This window comes from Quercus suber, unplaced genomic scaffold (genome assembly GCF_002906115.3).
Source record: "Quercus suber isolate HL8 unplaced genomic scaffold, Cork oak 2.0 scaffold_176, whole genome shotgun sequence".
NCBI classification, from domain to species: Eukaryota; Viridiplantae; Streptophyta; class Magnoliopsida; order Fagales; family Fagaceae; genus Quercus; species Quercus suber.
This window is the reverse complement of record NW_027069636.1, coordinates 1,209,270-1,227,997: the sequence shown is the minus strand read 5'-3', so window position 1 is coordinate 1,227,997 and position 18,728 is coordinate 1,209,270. Positions and strand designations below refer to the sequence as shown.

The window sequence follows — 18,728 nt, the reverse complement described above, 5'->3', positions numbered from 1 at the left end:
TGTAGGGCAAAAAAAAATGTAAATAATTTGTGAATGATACAATATGCATAAACATTAATTACATACATGGAGATAATGTATAATTTGATTTGATAGCATCAAAATGAAGAGAAGCAAGCCGGTTCAGAAAAGTTGAGAAGTTAGAAAAGGAGCATTGTCAAGGAATATGGAGTACCTTTATGCCCCCAGAATTTAATAGTCCTATATCTCCTGAGCATCTTCTGACCAGCCAGCCACGAATGACTGCCAAAGAGCACCAAAAAAATATAATGTATGGGAACATTTGCCAAATGACTTTAATGTCAGCAATCTAGTTATAATTTCAAACTCAAGCAACCAACGTTAAACAGTTCCTACTTGGGTTGATAGAATCAGTTATTCCAGCCCCATTCCAGATATCAACTAAAAGGTAAAATTATAGATAACACCCTTGTGGTCGAACCAAGTGCACAAGTTCCCACTTTTGCGGGGTCTATGAGAGGATATTGGTAGATAGCCTTACCCCCAATTTTTGTTTGGGAGAGGCTAATTCACAGACTCAAACAGCAACCTATTGCATTTGGTGGAAGGCACTTGTCATAGCACCACCCTTGTGGTATACCCTTAAAACACGGAATTACTTTATGCTTTATTTTGTGACACTGCCCCTGTGGTTAGCTCTGTGAGGCATCTCATCTATAGTCTTGTGTTTTGTCAGTTTATACTTAGAAAGAATTGGAGGAAAGACCACTTTGTCATAACGCTTATGTTGTACAAGTGATTGTCAGACTGGGATAAGTTCATGTCACCTTAGAAGTTTAATGATCTCTACTAGCCTTTAGGTAGAATGGTCTTTTTCTTCATTTCTTTCTCAATAAGTGATGTTGGCACTTGCCACATCATCAAATTCTGTAAAAGCTAAAACAGAAATCCCTTACGGTTACCACGAGGGAGATTAGTGTCACAAAATAAAGCACAAGATAGATCCATGTTTTAAGGGTTCCACAGGGGTTGTATATGCAATTTTTCCTAATTTCAAATATAATTATGTACTTTCAACATTTCCATTTCAAATTATATTTGATTACGCATGCCTTAGGAATAAACCACAAGGGAGATAAGTGTCAGAAAATAAAGCACAGGATAGCTACATGTTTTAAGGATAGGGGTTGTATCTGTAATTTGCCATAATTTCAAATAAAATCAAGTACTTTCAACATTTCCATTTCTTAATTATATTTTATTACGCACTTGCTCTGAATTTTCTTTCTTATAAACAAATTGTTGAATTTGGGCTGAAACTACCCATATTGAATCTATTAAATAGTTCTGTGCAAATCATATCTGAAGTGAATATAATAATAACACTATTACCATGCATCGGAGGATTTGATCTACAACTTAAGAATTTAAATTTTTACCTGATTGTATCAGAATTGAGGCATCACAAAGAATCTTCAATTTCTTCCTAGAAATCCTGGCTTTCATCTGCTTTTGTATTACAATAGCAGCTCTATGTCTCTGCAGTAAGACTGCATATTCCTTTCTAGTTTTGTCTGACCGAACAACTGCATAAGTGGATGCAACAATATCAATTCTTGCAAGAAATTTCTTCTTAACAGAGAATGAAATATTTCAACAAAGTAGAGCTGTAAAAGGGAAATACATGACTGAAGGATGGAAATTCCTCTTCTAAGCTCCTTAAGGTAACAGCGTGCTTGGTGTCCTCTGAAGCAGCTTTGAACCCGTAGAATGCCGTGAAGCGTACGGTTTCTTGTATCCTCAAGTACTCCAATCTGCATCCATTGTCCTTGACACTTTTATATTGGTCATCAATGAAATTATATGGATTGCATTTTCACAACAGCATATCATCCACAACAAACAAACTAAGACAATGTTAAAATAAGCCTTTCACTACCAAAAAAGTTGTAACTTAAATAAGTTTTAATACCATTTGATTGGGACTAGTTACATAAATCACTTTAAGCTACTTAGCCCTATCTAGAGCCACGTGCCCAGTTCTCATTCTAATAATCACATTTTCTTTAAACCCACATCATAATTAAGGAACAAAGTTCAAAAATACTCTCCACATAATTATACCGAACAGAAGATTGGTTAAAAAAGCTAACTCTGACCGAACCCATAAAAACTTGTTGACTAAAAACCACTTTGTTGGTCGATGGTTGAAGCCTTTTACATAAGGATTTCTCTGGTTGATAACATGAGTTGCACCCTTTATGCTTCAAAAGATACCTGAACTTTTTTAGGAGAAAATAAAATAATAGTAATAAATTATTGCGCAGCATCAAATATTCTGAGTTGCGACTGCAAGACTACAAATAAACCAAGCTGTTTGCAAAATTTTAAGCTTAGTTCATAAGGAGGCAAATGGCTTGGGTGTTATGCCATGGAAAAGGAGACATTGTGGAGAACAGTGGTACACACCAGGTATTATGCTGACTGGGGTGGTTGGGTGTCTAAGATGACCAATGAACATTATGGTGCAAGTCTTTGCAATCATGTCCGTAATGGGTGGGTGTGTTTTTTACTTTCATCAAATTTGAAATTGGTGATGGCCAATGTGATCGATTTTGCATGATTGGTGGTATAGAGAATAGAGAGGTGATTCTTCATGAGGCTTTTCCTGCACTATTTAATATTGCTCAAGATATAGAGGCTTTTGTAGGAGATTTTATGCGTGGGAATAATGGCACTATGCTTTGGTATATCACATTCATTAGGCCTATTAAGGACTGGGAATTGGAGACATTGAAATCATTTTTTTTACCCTTCTTTACTCCTCCAAAGTTGGAAGGGATGAGAAGACCAGATAGGTTGGACTCCATTTAAAAGAAATGTTTTCTAGTGAAGTCTTATTGTAAGGTTCTTTCTCATGGTAAACCCTGTGGAAAAGAATTTGAAGGGTGAAGGTTCATCACAAAGTAGCCTTTTTCTAGTGGACAATAGGTCAACAACTAGAGGAAAGATGCTCCATTGTGAATATGCATCTCAGCCTTAGTTTTTGCATTTTGTCAGTTTGGACCTCTTTGGGCTATGCTCAAGAGGATTGTGAATTTGTTGGCCTGCTGGAAAGGGAATTTCGATGATGTGCTGCTTTATGGGGTGCAATTCCTTTATGCATCACGTGGACCATTAGGAGAGAATGCACTTTGTTGGATTTAATATTGATTTCGTTACATACTATGCATAATTAGATGGCTGATCTTTTTCCAAGTTGAAAGAATTTCTAGATGTCTGAGATCAGTGATGGTTTCGTATTACCCTAGTACACTGCCTATGTACAAGGGGTGCACTGTACTTTCTGTATTTCCAATAAAATCTTTCTTACTTTTCAAAAAAAGAAAAAAAAAAAAGCTTCACTTAATTTTGTTTAGTAAATGAACAGGTTTTGCAACTTGTGTAACAGAAAAGCTGATTCCAAGCAAGGAAATGTCAGCTCCTTTAGCCTCATGAAAAATGACCTCATAAACAAACTCATATTGGCCAAGCAGTAAGCTGAATTAGGAATTTAGGATCAGGAACAGAGATATGTAGATGTATTACGAATCTAATTATCCTTCTAACCATTTTTCTTTTAGGGAAAAAGGATGAGGGTTGTTTCACTCCATTGCCGCCATCATCTCAACAACACCCCCCCCCCCCCCCCCCCCCACAAAAACAACCACACCTTTTCATAGTGGGCTTTTTGGGATTAGGATTGATGTTTCTAAGCTATCTATGTGTTCCTAGAGTGTGTTTGGGAAGCGATGGAACTCACAGCTTATTAAGTTTTTAGCTTATTTTTGCTACTATTCATAAGTCTCATTGCACTTTTTGGTACTATTCATGAATCTCACTGTACTATTCAGTTAGCTTTTAGCATTTTTTTACAGTCCTTTCAGCAAAAAGTTTTCAGTTGCAACTAAATAAGCTGTTTCCAAACAAACCCTAGTCTAATTTTTTATCCTCAACTTTATGTTGCTGTTAAAAATTTATCTAACTATTGAGGTATAATGGACTTAATGCTGATATTTGCAAAGGCACTTCATGCTCAAGTCCAAGATCAACCCAAAAAACAAACAAACTTGAGCTTAGACTCAATTTTCCAATCAAGCTGACATGAGCTCAAGCAAGCAAGCTTTTCTAATGTGTTTTCCAACTGATCAAAAAGAGGTGTTTGTCCACACTCTAGATAAAATAAAATCACAATAAAGAGAGTATGCAAATCATAAGCATAAGAAACAATATTTTATTGGTTCAACACACCTTCTCTATGTTCACGGATGAGGACAAAATCCATCATCACCAATAAGGCTTACAAAATTCTCAACCCCTCAATTCAACTCAAGTCAACTAAGCCCATATTGAATTGTGTTACAATCTATGGAAAATTATCAACCAACTCAGCAGGCCATAGCATTCCTTTGCACCATTTTCAAAAATTGTAGTCCACACTGCACAAAACTTTTAAAATAAAAGAGACAGTCATGCCTCCTTTTTCTCTACTAAACTATGCAGTATCTTCATGTGGACTCCTGCTAGACCAAGAATTTCTTTTCCTTAACACAGTCACAAAGCTACTCTCCAACGACATATCCCTAAGCTTGACCCAAACAGTCCAAAGTTTTGTTCAGCTTAGCTCAATCACAGTCCTATGGGCTAAGACATTAAATCTTGGGAGCACTTCACACCACTCTCCAGAAATGTGATTGATCAATTACATGCACTCATAGTTATAAATAATTTGTCTTCCCAATTTATTTTATCATCCCAGTTGGAGGCAGGACTTGAATAACATTAAGAGCATTCACATTGGGCTACTCATATGGTTTTTTAAACCAAATTCTAGCTAGCCCAGCCCAAAACACATGTTCCACCAAGCTAGCTAAGTTTTAAAAAATCTACATTCCCTTGGCACACCTAGTAGTATCATAGCAAATTAATTTCTCTGGCTAGCTAAAATGAAAAAAAGCTACAGTAGCTCACCACGCCTAGCAAGATCATAGAAAATTAATTTCTCATTTTTTATTTATTACTTCCTCTCTTCTCTCTCTCCTCCGCAAAGGTAAACATCTTGGACATGGATTGTTGCAACAACACGATTGTTGCATCTTTCTCATGTGAAACCCAAATCAATTGACAACTACAACCAAACCCCATCAAAACCAAAAATCAGCACCAGCACCAATCACCAAAACCCATAAATCCATCACTGGCCACCACCCAAGGCCCATACACAACCAAAAGCAACCTGATCACTTTCAATCGACTTTAATTGGAGTAACGACATGGTGGGATGGCTTGGTGGAAGCGGAGAGCTTGCAATAATTGGAACAACTGGGTGAGTGGACAGCAATAATGGGATCTGTTTGGTTCAACCACAACTGAAGGGTATCGAGTATATGTGTTTCAAGGGGGCAATGGGTTCTGCGGGTGAATTGGCTCAATGTGGATTCAATTGGGTAAGGAGAGAGAGAGAGAGAAGATTTGTGAAGAGAGACAATTTTTTTTTAGATGTTAATGAAAATAGAAATTATTGATAAAGAGTTTGATGTAGGGTGTATGTAGCTACAATTTAGCCAAAATTTTGGCTAAACCAATATGAATGCTCTAAGAACCTACACAATTTTTATCTTCCATGAATTACCATATGCATAAATGCCCAGCACTACTATCCATTCCCTCTACCCTTTCAGAAAATTATCCTAAGAGAGGAAAAAAACCTTTGGTCAAAAACCAATCTCAAATATTACCTGTCCAGTTCGGAAAAACAATTTTGTATAGCCAACTTGATACATCTCTGGCAAGATATTGAACTGATGAAGAATCGCAACTGAAACACTAAGTGGATCCTGAGATGCGACATTCTCCAGCAAAAGAAAACCATATCTGATGCAAGATTCACCCCCCCCACCACCCCCAAAAAAAAAAAAAAAAAGAAAAAAGAAAAAAGGGGGAATAGTAGAAATCAATTAGATAATTGGAAGTGAAATAAATAATTTTAGAGCTGTAACTGAAGATAAAATATCTTTCTTTACCTTCTGGCAAACTTTTGGTGGGACATTCGGGTGGGAAAGCCAGATCTTGATATTCGAACTACTTCTAGGACTCCACAACATCTTAACTGCTGCAGTACAAGTGTTTGCTCGTACAATCCAGGAGATTGAAGGTTATTGGGCTTGATACAACGTATGAAATGTGGTGTGGTGCTTTCTAGGCGTTGCATCAGTTGGAATAGTTGACCCTAAATTACCAACAAAAGTGTAAATAAAAGCAATTCAATGGGCAGATGAACTAACCCTACTAAATAAAAAATAAAAAATACAAAAATTGGTAAATAAAAAATAAAAAATAAAATAAATTGGTAAGCTACACAAAGGATCATGAACCCACAACCTCACCCTCTACTTAAAATTATAAGTGGGTTGATATTGAGCTAGCCTTCCACAACAATAAATGAGCTAGCTCATTTGTAAGTGGGTCAAGAGCCTTGTGTCAATATCAATATAAATGATCTAGCTTTCCACAACAATAAATTTCATAAAAAGTTAACACTAATTTGTTGCAAATGTCGAATGCAAGATCAAGTAGAGGAACACCCACAACTGGAAAGTAGTTTACCTTAAATTTTGTTGCGACACTTAGCTTTTGGGAATCTGCTCCACCTAATTTATATAAAGGACCAACTACAGGCTTCTCAGATTGTGTTAGCATACTGGAAGCAAATATCTGAGGAAGGTGGCAAGAGCATGAAGACAAAAGTTGAATGGAATCCAGATGCAACAAGTCCCTGTTCTTTTCCAGAAATCCAGTCGTGTCATACGTAACCTGAGTGGGTGAGCAATGTGAACTATCTAACAGTCAGGTAGCAAGAACAGAATAAGCTAAAACAATTAAAGTTTTTCCTGTTAATTAGCATTTTTCTCAGTCAGAACAACGTTGTAGATGACATTTTTGTAAACTTGACAATCTAACAAACAGCACTTATGGCATTGGTTCATTCGAAGTTCCTAATACATATGGGATCAGACAAATGATTTATATCTCATACAATGAAACAGGATCAGATTGCTAGATCACCTCTAGATAAGAAGGTACCATGCACTTGAGACAAGACTGCCATTAACTATTAATGACAAGGTGAATACAACTATTAATGACAAGGTGAGTACCTCCCCTGCATAGTGACAGACAGAAAAGGCTTTTCCACGTTCTCCTCTGAAATAAGAATTAGAATTGAGATGCTGCTTAAGCTTGTTTGCAAAGGTCAAATCCGTGCCATTTGGAAAAGTTGACTCCTCATCTAGCAGGGACAATAATCCCAATGGTTTCTGCATATAAAGGATATGCAATTTATAAATCCAATTTGCAAATGATAGGCAGAATTAGCAGCTATGACAAGCATTAGAAATTTGGTTCTTATTTTCATTCTTTTACTTATGACCTTAACAACATCATTAAACAAGAGATTAGAAAAGAAAGGAAAAACTCAAGCTCTTTATATGTTTCATCAAGCCAAGAACAAACAAGAAGCTCCCCTCAGATCAGTTCAATTGCAGCCGCAGCAGCCCTTTCTTTTGAATATTTCCAGTGTACTGCTAGGGCACTGGCCTTTTCCATTTTTAGTAAATTCTTTTACTTATCAGAAAAATAAAAAAGTACAAAAGCTCTTATTCTTTTTTTCTTCTTTTTTTGATAGGTAAGAAAAAGTTTTATTAAAGGTCTACTTTATGCAAGAAAAACATAAAGCAGCCAAAAAATGCAAAAAATAGAAAAGAAACAAAAGCTATGCACAAGAAAGAAGAAAATCTACAAACATCAGGACGGATTCACTAAATGTGAGTCCCCAAACCCGAAACCAATCAAACAAGGTGCCAACAAAGGAGCTAGAAGCTGATCCTTTGATTTCTCCGCATCTTCAAAAGAACAAAAATTGTGTTCCTTCCAAATACACTACATCAAACATAACAGTGTTAAATTCCAAAATCTTTAATATTTTCGAAAAAAGCTTCAACCTGCACTCTCAATAATGTTCTCAAGAGCTCCGAAAGCAAACTGAATCACAAAAATTCAATAGAATTGCTCTAGTTATGACAACTTGAGAATCTACGTGATCAAGATTTCACCAGAGTTTGACCAAAGCACTGTACTTGATGAAGGTATGTTAATTAGAAATGTGATTAATATAGCATATCAACTTAGGCATAGCTGATAAAGATATAGACAAATAATCTCTTTGTCCAGCCTGTCCAGCCCAGTATGCAGGCTTGGAGCTACATCATGCATATTGAACATGATCCTCCCTGTATTGATAAATAGCAACCTTTCTAAGAAAATTATTATTAAAACAGGAATAACCTGCGGAAGCAAGTACAACCCTTTTAATGACAACTGGCTAACTTTTGATACATGAGCTGGAAGAAAGTGATGACACTCCAAACACAAGACTCACCCATTAGTAACATAAAAAACCTAGAAGATACCCTAGCAAATGCCAAAAAAGTCCAGAACTTTAACCAGTGTGTCATAAGAGGACACCACCATAGGAAACACAACATTTTTTCCCTAGCAACTGAACTTTTTTTTCTCGACTCTACATGATATATTTCTAAACAAGTCCTTTACTGCTATAAATTACCCAATCAAACAATATATTTCCCAAACATCCACTATCTACATTAGAGAGTGTCTATGTACACTTCATTATATCATACAACTAAAACCAAACTAACTGAATAACGACCAGTCCTCTACAATTGACATAAAACTGTCATAGCCAGTGACCATAATCTTTTTGTACAGAAGATAATAATGCAGATCTGTCTACTGCACAAGAAATATTTTGCAAACATCTACTGAAGATTTCGTACATACATAATATGAAGATTTAATAGATATCAACCTTTCCAAGTTGCCATCATAAATTTTTTAAGTATGGAAGACCATGCCATTCAAAACAAAGATAACATCTACCGCACTGTAGTATAAAATTTAATAATTACTTTCAATACTAAAGATAGGGAAATAAGGCACACCCAGAATCTAATGCATAAAGCTCTGTACCTTTTCAAAAAGACTAAGACAATCCTGGTTGTCTTCAAAATCAACTTTTGCCCAGTCAATGCCATCTTGGATATATTCCTGAAAATGAACATGGACAGTCAATAGAAGTAGCCATGTTTCCTGCGCTCTCTCAAGATAAAATAATACAAAACTTTATTATCACTATTTCTTCATACCTCAGAGATAACTTATATTTATATTCAAAATTACACCAACACCCTAATTGACAAACACAAATTAGCCTCATATATGATAATTGATAAATTACCAGTTGTCCTAAAAGTTTAAACTAATATGAAATTGTGAATTAATCACTAAATCATTAATCTAAACCCCCCCCCCCCCTTCCTTCATGACAATGCCTAAACTCACCCTCAATAAGTAGGGCCTAGCACTGATTTTTTAAGCAAAGACGGGCTCTGTAACACCTACTTTGAGACCAGGGTAAATTTTCATTTATTCCAGAAGCTTAAATTGATAAGAAATAGTGAATTTAATCAATTAACCATTATCCTAATAATAAGCAAAGAATTTTATCGCTATTTGTAGATATCCACCATGAAATAATAGGGTCATTTGCAATGTCCACCCTAAGGTTGCATTTGGCATTAGCTTAAAAAGATATTTTTTTTTACTATGTAGCTTATTTTTGCTATTATTCAACTTATTTTTACTACTATTCATGGATCCCATTGCACTTTTTGGTACTATTCATGGGTTCCACTGTACTATTTCAGCTACCTTTTAGCTTGATCTACAGTACTTTCAGCAAAAAGTTTTCAGTTTCAGCTAAATAAGCTGTTCCCAAATGGACTCTAAATCATTACTTTTTGAAATTAACACTCTACTTCGAAATTAATTTGTAATATCCACCCCAATACTTAAACTAAATATTAACATTAATATATCAGTGGGCTGTTAGGGGTAGATACTGTAACTTTTTTAGGGTAAACTATACTTTTGTTCCCTAAAATTTGGAGTAAGTTCGACAATTTTTGTCCTTCACATTAAAAAATCTCTAATTCAGTCATTTACATTTCAAAAATGGAACAAGTTCATCCCTCTGTCTGCTTTCTGTCCATTTCTTGCTTGAATTTTTGGTCCTTTAAATATTGGGGGCCACGTAAACAAAAAAATTAGATGACGGAACTAAATTGTTCCCATTTTGAAATTTGTGGAACCAAAATTGAACTTTCTAAATTTGAAGGGCCAAAATCAAACTTACCATATTTTTCACTGACCAAAAGTATTATTTACCCAATTTTGCATAAGTAATATCATTGAAAAAGCAAAATAAGGGCGCAATTAATGTACATGTAAAGCAGACATTACTTCTAGCAACAGGATACCGCAAAAATTAGTGATACTTGGAAAGATATACTAAAAGATATCCCGAGTGAATAAAAACAATTGAAGGTCCAATTATCTATGTTGGGATTCTGGTTTGTGAAAGTTAGAGAATCAATATCTTGGGGCGTTTTTTAGTGAGGACTCGATACATGTTAGGACACCACTTTAACCCTAAAATTTAAAACCAATGGTTTTCGATTGTTATAATAATCACTCTTGTCCCTGCTACTTGATATGGGACTCAACCACTTAACAACCATACCATTCAGACAGGGAACAAGCAAAACAATACTCCCATATCTTGCAGCTATCATGACAAAAGAAAAAAATCATCACTTCCAAATGGCAAGCATCTGACAACTGTCTTAGGCATCAATTTACAAATCCTCAAAAGCGAGAGCACCAGAGATCATCCTGCACAGCAACAGATGGTCTACTATGTAGCCTCATCTGTATATTTCTTACAGCAATTTTTTATACACCCGGGTACTGTGGCCATGATTAATTAAAGGCTAGGGTTTTGGAGCTCTTGTAATTCATCTTTTCTAATATTTTAAGACTAGTAAATGAGTTTTTTTTTTTTTTTTTAATCATTTGTCTTGTATTCGTTACATTACTCTAGTGGCATCATTGCTCTACTAAATCACAAATGAGTATTGGTGGTAAACAATGGAGAAACCATTTAATTTGTTGTTCATCATTATATTAAAAGAGTGGTTCATAGACATCAAAATGAGAATATAATCAGTTTCCATGGATGCATGTCTCAGCATGAATATGAGGTCTTTATTTATTGAGGCTAAAGTGCAAACTACACCCCTAAAGTTTGGGAGTCTTTGGATTTTGCACCCTGAAGTTTCAGAATTTGAAGTTTACCCTCTTAAAGTTATATTCTTTTTGCATCAGCGGACCCTCCATCCTTATTTTCCATCAAGTGCCACATAAGCTTACTACATGTGTATAGTTCATCCAATAAAATGATGCCAAATCATTTTCTTTTCTTTTTTTGATGAGTAAAGGAAATTTTATTCAAAAACATAATAATGAGTCACCCAAGTATACAGCAAGTATACAGTAGGGGACCAAAATAATCAAATACATAAATTACAAGCATCCATCAAATCATAGACCAAAAAAATGATGCCACATCATTTTTGTTTTAACCTTATGTGGCACTTGACAGAAAATAAGGATGAAGAGGCCACTGATGCGAACAGAAAATAACTTTAAGGAAGTAAAATCCAAATTCTAAAACTTCAGGGTGAAAAATCCAAAGACTCCCCAAACTTTAGGGGTGTATTTTCACTTTAGCCATTTATTAGTGAAGCCTTTCTCATATAAACTTCTCATTTTATTTATTAAGGAGGATGCCAACAATCTGATCCAGTTCACATTACAGTAGAAGTTGAGAATTTATTCTTCTTTTTTAAAAATTAAAAAATAATCATAATAAAAATCTAAAAGAATTGTGCTTGACCATTGCACTCTGCAAGGCTTGCATGTATTGGAGCTGAGTGTTAAGGTTCTTAGTGTTCACCGGCATCCATCCATACAGCCAAGGCATGCTAGTCCAGCAATCAATAATAAAAAAATAAACAAATTCACAGCCAGATTTAAAATACAGGTTTATGCCGTATATAAGTGCATCTATATTGTGAAGCAACGTTGACTGAGCAAAAAAATGATGAAGAGCTCAAATTAAAACTTTACTAACACAATGGATGTAATTCACAAGCAGATTCAGGTTAGAACACAAATGACTTCAGAGTTTGAAAATTCAAACAAAACAAACAATGTGAAATTTGAATTCTAACAAGAAATTAGAAAAGTTTACTTATAAATGCAGGTCAATAAGCTTTAGTTATCATTCTAGTTGGTTCCAGCATGTGTTTTAATAAATTCAATATTGACAAGAGCCTTGTGGCACACTGGCACTCTCCAGTATCCCATGTGGGGAGAGCTTGGGTTCGAATCCCTCTTCCCCCCACTTGTTGTAAGCCAAAAACAAGAAGAAGAAGAAGAAAGAATGAATGAATGAAACATACTTTCTAATCAACATAGCAGTGGCCTTTTTGTAAACACAAAAGTAAGAAAATTTCAGCACTGCACTTTCAGATTCCAAAGCTCATAAAGTTTTTATTCCGTTTCTCTCCTACCTTTTCTGAATAGTTGTCGAAAACAAGCAAGAAAAAAAACAAAACAAAAAGCTTTGTCCTCTTTTTTTTACTAAAGTACTATAGAGAATCGGGATGATAGTTTGGTTCTAAAATAGGGCATGTTTGGTATACTAAATGAAAATCAAGCAGGATATAGGAATCAACAGGAACAGGAGCTGTTGTAATAGAATAACCATTTTCTTTCATCTCTTTGGTTGAAATATTGAAAGAGAATCTTAAATTTGTTTCCACAATTTATTTATTACTTTAGATCCCTCTGATATATATAAAAATAAATGCTTTTTATATATAAACAAAAAAGTATTCCAACCAACTATTTTTTTTCAAAGATTTTATTATCAATATCTTCAATAATGCCAAGCATACACAATTTACCTACTATAATCCAGGCGAGGAGAATTAGATGAGGCAGGCCTGAGTAAGAATATCGACAATGGTGGAGGCTGTCCCTCCTTGTTTGATGTGGTGCATTTGGCAGGAAGAGAAACAACCGGTGTTATGAGGATTCTGAAAGGATGGTAATTGATCTAAAACTTTTCATTTTTAGAATGCTACCAAATTGTATGTCTATCATAGGAAGCCATTCTATTTCTTCGATTTATTATTTGATGGATGCTTATAATTTGTGTTCTTGATTGTATTGATCACCAACTGTATACATTGGGTAGAGGGTGACTTTTTTTTAAAGTTTGAATAAAATTTCCATTACTTATCAAAAAGAAGAAGAATATCGAGAAAGGTGGAGTAGGGGTTGCAGTTGCAAAAGGGACTTGTATTGGGTCCAGCAGAAGAGACTAAGCGCAAGGAGTAGGGTACTTGGGGAAAATTCGTCAAGATGGAAACTGTTACAGTAGAGAGAGTGAAGGTGGCTCCAATGGGACTTAAAATGGTGCTAGTGAGGATCAAATGACAGTTGAGATTAATGTTTTGGATGATGATAGGGTTTGATCAGACAATGGAGAGTGAGAAGAGAAGGCGATTTAGGATTGGAATGGCAATTAAATAGTAAAGAGAGAATGCCTAAGGAGCAAAGCAGCAATTGCTTAATTATTTCGCACATCAAGGAATAGTTCCTCACTTTAGGGAAATTATTGTTCTCTGAAATGAAAGTGCAACCAAATGACCAAATAGATATTCTCATAAAAGGTCTATTCCATGTACCTTATTATTCCACAGACTTTAACAATATGGATTCCATTTTCTTTTTGCAAATAATTGAAAGAGTTCATTCTATGAAAACCAAGGATTGCACAAATCTGTTTGGTTTTATACTCACATCTTTTCATATTTATACAAAGAAAATACAAGATAATACCTCTTGTTCTAACTTGAATAGATGGCGATTAAAGTGTTGCTGCAATCTCTCATTTGCATAATTTATGCAGAATTGTTCAAAGCTATTCCTCTGCAGAAACAAATTAAATCTGTATAAATAATTATTAAATAAAAGGGGAGAGAGAGAGAGAGAGAGAGAGAGAACATAAATGAAACATACATCAAATGATTCAAAGCCATAGATATCAAGAATGCTGATGGATCTGCCAGTACGCCGTTTGCCTACTGCAAGTGATTTGTTGATTTGTTCAACCAGCCACTCAAACAAACAAGCATATATTGACTTCGCTAATGCATCTCTCGTGTCAATGGCCTGAAAAAAAAAAAAAAAAAAAAAAAAAAAAAAAAAAAAAAAACATAATTTTTTCAATCATCAAGGAGGCTAGAATTGGTCAGACTCAAAGACAGTCTACCATATTCATATATTTTGACATGTAAAGAAAACTTCTACGATTCCGCAAACTTCAAAATTAGATCCAATACTAGAATGACAAGATTGTCACCCCATTTTCTAAGTACCTTGAAAACCTTGACTACAATTCTGGGGTAGCCAAAGAATAAATCTAAAAACATTTGAAAAAGATGAATAGATGGAGCTTACATGCTCTTAAAAAGAAAATATTACAATTGAGAATAACCTTGTGTAAGAATGTAAAAAACTAAACTAAGACACAAAAAATGAAGTTATATAAGAGTATATTTCAAAGCATCTAATAAGCCATAAGACAACCATCTTTGTTTTACTTTTTTTTTTTTAAATGTTTTTATAGGTTAATGTTAGAATAATGGTTTAAGTGATTAAATTCACCATTTCCTAACATGTTAAGCTTTGGGGGCAATCAATAATTCATCATGGTATTAAAGCAAGAGGTCTTCAATTCAAATCTAGTCTCCACTCTACCTCCCATTTAAAAAGTTAAAAATCCAAGGTGTTGAGTCTACTTATTAAGAGGGAGCTTGGACTCACACGTTAGAGGGAGTATTAGAATAATGGTTGAGTGATTAAACTCACAATTTCCTAATAGTTTAAGCCTTTGGAACAAATGGTAATTTAACAATAAATATAACAAGCGTGCTTATGTAGGATTTAACCTATGAGATCACCTTCCACTCATTAAAGAGGGAGCAGGTGCCATTTGGTCAAAGACCATTGGCTATCGCTGTATAAATAGATCAATTTGATATAATCATTTAATACTTGAATTTCAAGTTCAAATTTATATGCCTTGACTAATATATGCTAACACCTAATGAGCCACCGCTACGAGAAATGACCCAGTAATATATGCCAACACCCATGCCTCAAGTCATGTCAAATTAAGAAACAAGGAAATGCAGCAATCACAACTATATTATGTTCCCACTATAGGATATCCTTAAAGAGAGAGAGAGAGAGACTAAAACCGCACAATTGCAACTCAACATCCTTTTTAGCATGAGCTTCAATACTAAAGAAAGGCTTAAAATATGTTACATGCACCTCATGTGAGCCACAAAGCAGGTGGGTCAGAAAGGAGGAACCAGATATTTGATTAAAGACTCAAGGGAAGCCCAATGCATAAGTCTCATAGACATTTCATAACATGACACCACTCCAACATGATATTCAGATATGCAAATGGGTAATAAAACTCAACAGCTAAACTTTCAAGTATAAGTTTAGCCTGATCAAGTAGCCGACATCCATTTTGAGCAGTATTTACATGATAAGAGAGAGCTATAAAGTGATGTTAAAAGTCCAACAAAAAGAGAATTACAAAAGAATGAAAGTATTGATATTCATTAATAAGAAATATTGTGGAGATGAGTCATCTCTGCCTATTATCTTTATGCCAAATTTACATTGTGCACGATTTAAGTTTTACCATGGAAGTCTCCTTACCTGTGATAGAGTTAGCTTTTGGACAATATTCTCATTCCCAACTCTCATCTTGCGAGTTGACAAAGCTAACTTAAGCTCCCCAGCATCACATCCAATTAAATTAGCAACATTATGCAGACCTGAAAGTAAAACAAGTCACCTCACATTAAGAACATGTGAGCACTGATTAAACAAAAAATAAAACCTAGGAAGATCAGATTCATAGAATATTTTTTAAAAATAAGTAAATGCATGAGATTTAATGTATAATTTGCATATTACTCGTATGATAGAGCAAGAGGAAAGAGATGACTAAAAAATCACTAGATAATATAAAATGTCAACTGCAAGCATATGCTTTGCAGTGCCAAGACAACTACAAAGGATTGTTGACAGAAGAAGCCAGCCCAAATGCAACAGCTAAAGAAAAATCAATTTAGAATCACCATGTTTTCTCAATAAGATTATAAACAGTTCAAATCAGCTTCAGACAACACATTGATAGCAGAGAAATTGTTTCGACTCCCAGATTTTAGAGGTGTCGCCTCACTCTGAGCCCTGTACATAAAACAAATTAGATGGCTAGAAATTCTTGCACTGGATGAGATTTAGACCAACTACGCTATTTGCAAAGCCAGACAAGAGGAACAAAGAGAAAACATAGGAGTTTATACTATCTTCCAAAACCAATTCTTACTAAATTTTTCAGAAATTTAGGACCATGAGAAACAAAGATTTATTAACAAAATGGTCTCTTCAACTAAAGTATTTTGGTTAAATGCAACTACAGACAAAACTTGTCAAAAAGAGCAAATTATGTCTACCACAAATTTTGCTGTTACGGTACAACCTATGCAGTTGACTTTGCTAATGCATCTCATTGCTCAAGAACCTAGAATTCGCTAATGCATCTCGTGTCAATGGCCTCTTGGAATTTGGGTATGGCAAGAGTTTAGCGAATTATAGATGTTTAAGGATGGTTTTTGGTTGTAAATAGAACTAAGGTTAGGGTTTTGGATTTATAGTGGAACATGGATTGAGATGGATCTAGGAATGAGATTGCATGAGGGGGATAAGTGAATGAATGTTATAATGACTTCGAGAGAGAGAGCTGCCTTCTCCAATTGAGACTTCTTCTATGAAGCCTCTACCTCCAAGTAAGACTAACACAAGTCTAAGCGCAAAATACTATTCTTTATTCAATGAGCAAAATGAGAGTTACAATCCATTATTTATACAACCATAACCTTAATCTTATTGGCCTACATGGCTCCACATTATTGACTTACTAATCCCCCATGTGCGTGCTCTCACTAATTCAGCATGTGATCCTAAAGATTTACACATGATTAATGTGATTCATGTGCTTAAATTCTAACTAATTCAAGCTAGTCTATCTCTGAACAACTAATTTGTAACTAACAATGCTAATCATGTGCAACTCTTGAATTCACATCCATCTGAGCCATTTGTTGTTCAATAAAGGTTGTCACATGCACGGAAGTCATAGGGAGCTGCCACGCAACTTTGGGACCAAACTGACCATGAAGTGTTGATTGGAACTTGGGGATATGAGGGAAGTGTTGATTGCCTTCCAACCTTCCCTGAGTGTCAATCTGCATTCCCCCTAAATTAGGTTTTTTATTTTTTCACGTTTTTTCCTTTCCTTGCCAGCACTCCTCCTAAATTAGAGAAGTGTCTATCGGCCTTCCACCTTCCCAAAGTTTTTAACACTATTTCGTACTAGTCAATACGACCGGTATTTACCGTACTAGTACAAAACACTCCCATGTTCTGTATCACTATGAAACACTCCCCTTAAATTAAGGTTTTTCCTCATTTTTTCCTTCTCATGCCAGCACTCGCCCTAAATTAGGGAAGTCTCTCTCAGCCTTCCACCCTTCCCAAAGTTTTTAACACTATTTCGTACTAGCCAGTATGGCCAGTATTTACCATACCGGTACAAAACACTCCCATGTTTTGTATCACTAATAAATCATGACGTGTTTCAAGCGCTATGGCAAGTTTTGGTCATTTCAGTCAAAATGTGTTTCAACCTGCTTGAAACAGTTGCTTTTGTCCTCAAAAACTACGGACAGTTTTGTAATCCCCCAACCCAATCAGACCCTAAATTTCCAATTACACATTTCTTTAGTTCTTCATCCTGACTCTCTCGCCTCTCATCTCTCATCTCTCTTGCAGTCTTGCTCTCGCCTTTCATCTCAACAGTCAGCAGCACCCCACTCCTAGCTCACAGTGGCACCTAGCTACTAGCAACAAATATCCAAATTTAAAAATGGAATCTAAGCTTTATAGAGAGAGAGTCTGAATCTAATTTTTGGATATTTGTGCACGTGGTTGTTGTTATGACCATTGGATTAGGAGATATAGGTTGATCGTGACCGTTGGATTCATAAATGGGGGATTATACAGATTGCAATTATTGGGCTCTCCGCATTCTCTAAGCTTGGTTCGTGCAGGTTAGACCCAGTTTGGGAAAAATTGGCAAGCTGAGGTCACAGTCGCTCACAGTGGTGTCTCCACTGGGGATTTTAAGGGCTAGGCTCTAGTTTAGGTTATGGTGGCCAACCCCTGTCATTGTTTGTTTTATTGCTTTAATAAAATGTCATTTTTGCTTGTCATAACATTATTCACATGATTGAAATTGTGATATGAATTGTGTGTGCTGCCCAGAAACCTCGGTAGTAGTAGCCATGGATCGCAGTCCTCCTAGATTTGTGTACCCAATGGTGAACCTACCACCCCACCACCTAAGACTCCTGGTCTTTCTTGCGTTTCGTAAAGGACAAACTCTACCGCTTGGCACCTTGAGATTTTTTAAGGATTTAGGAATAACTTTTTATTGTTTCTAGCATTTATGATAGGCAGTTTTTACTTTTTAACTTCACATCATTTCTTTTCACTTTACCATGACAATCAATGATAGTAAATCCAAG

At 35.4% G+C, this 18,728-nt stretch overlaps 1 protein-coding gene across 3 annotated transcripts in view; it reads right to left on the bottom strand.

The window, feature by feature from the left end:
* LOC112038910 (myosin-1) overlaps positions 1 to 18,728 on the bottom strand; it is a 38,036-nt gene that overhangs the window by 1,814 nt on the left and 17,494 nt on the right. For all 3 annotated transcript variants that reach the window (XM_065778256.1, XM_065778255.1, XM_065778257.1), the window contains exons 13-23: positions 15,793 to 15,911; positions 14,071 to 14,223; positions 13,891 to 13,980; positions 9,049 to 9,126; positions 7,158 to 7,316; positions 6,607 to 6,813; positions 6,024 to 6,229; positions 5,739 to 5,874; positions 1,646 to 1,775; positions 1,401 to 1,547; positions 176 to 243 (exon numbers count right to left, since the gene is read on the bottom strand). In XM_065778256.1, the coding sequence (XP_065634328.1) occupies positions 176 to 243; positions 1,401 to 1,547; positions 1,646 to 1,775; positions 5,739 to 5,874; positions 6,024 to 6,229; positions 6,607 to 6,813; positions 7,158 to 7,316; positions 9,049 to 9,126; positions 13,891 to 13,980; positions 14,071 to 14,223; positions 15,793 to 15,911 (1,493 nt within the window). The remainder of the gene's footprint in view (positions 1 to 175; positions 244 to 1,400; positions 1,548 to 1,645; positions 1,776 to 5,738; positions 5,875 to 6,023; positions 6,230 to 6,606; positions 6,814 to 7,157; positions 7,317 to 9,048; positions 9,127 to 13,890; positions 13,981 to 14,070; positions 14,224 to 15,792; positions 15,912 to 18,728) is intronic.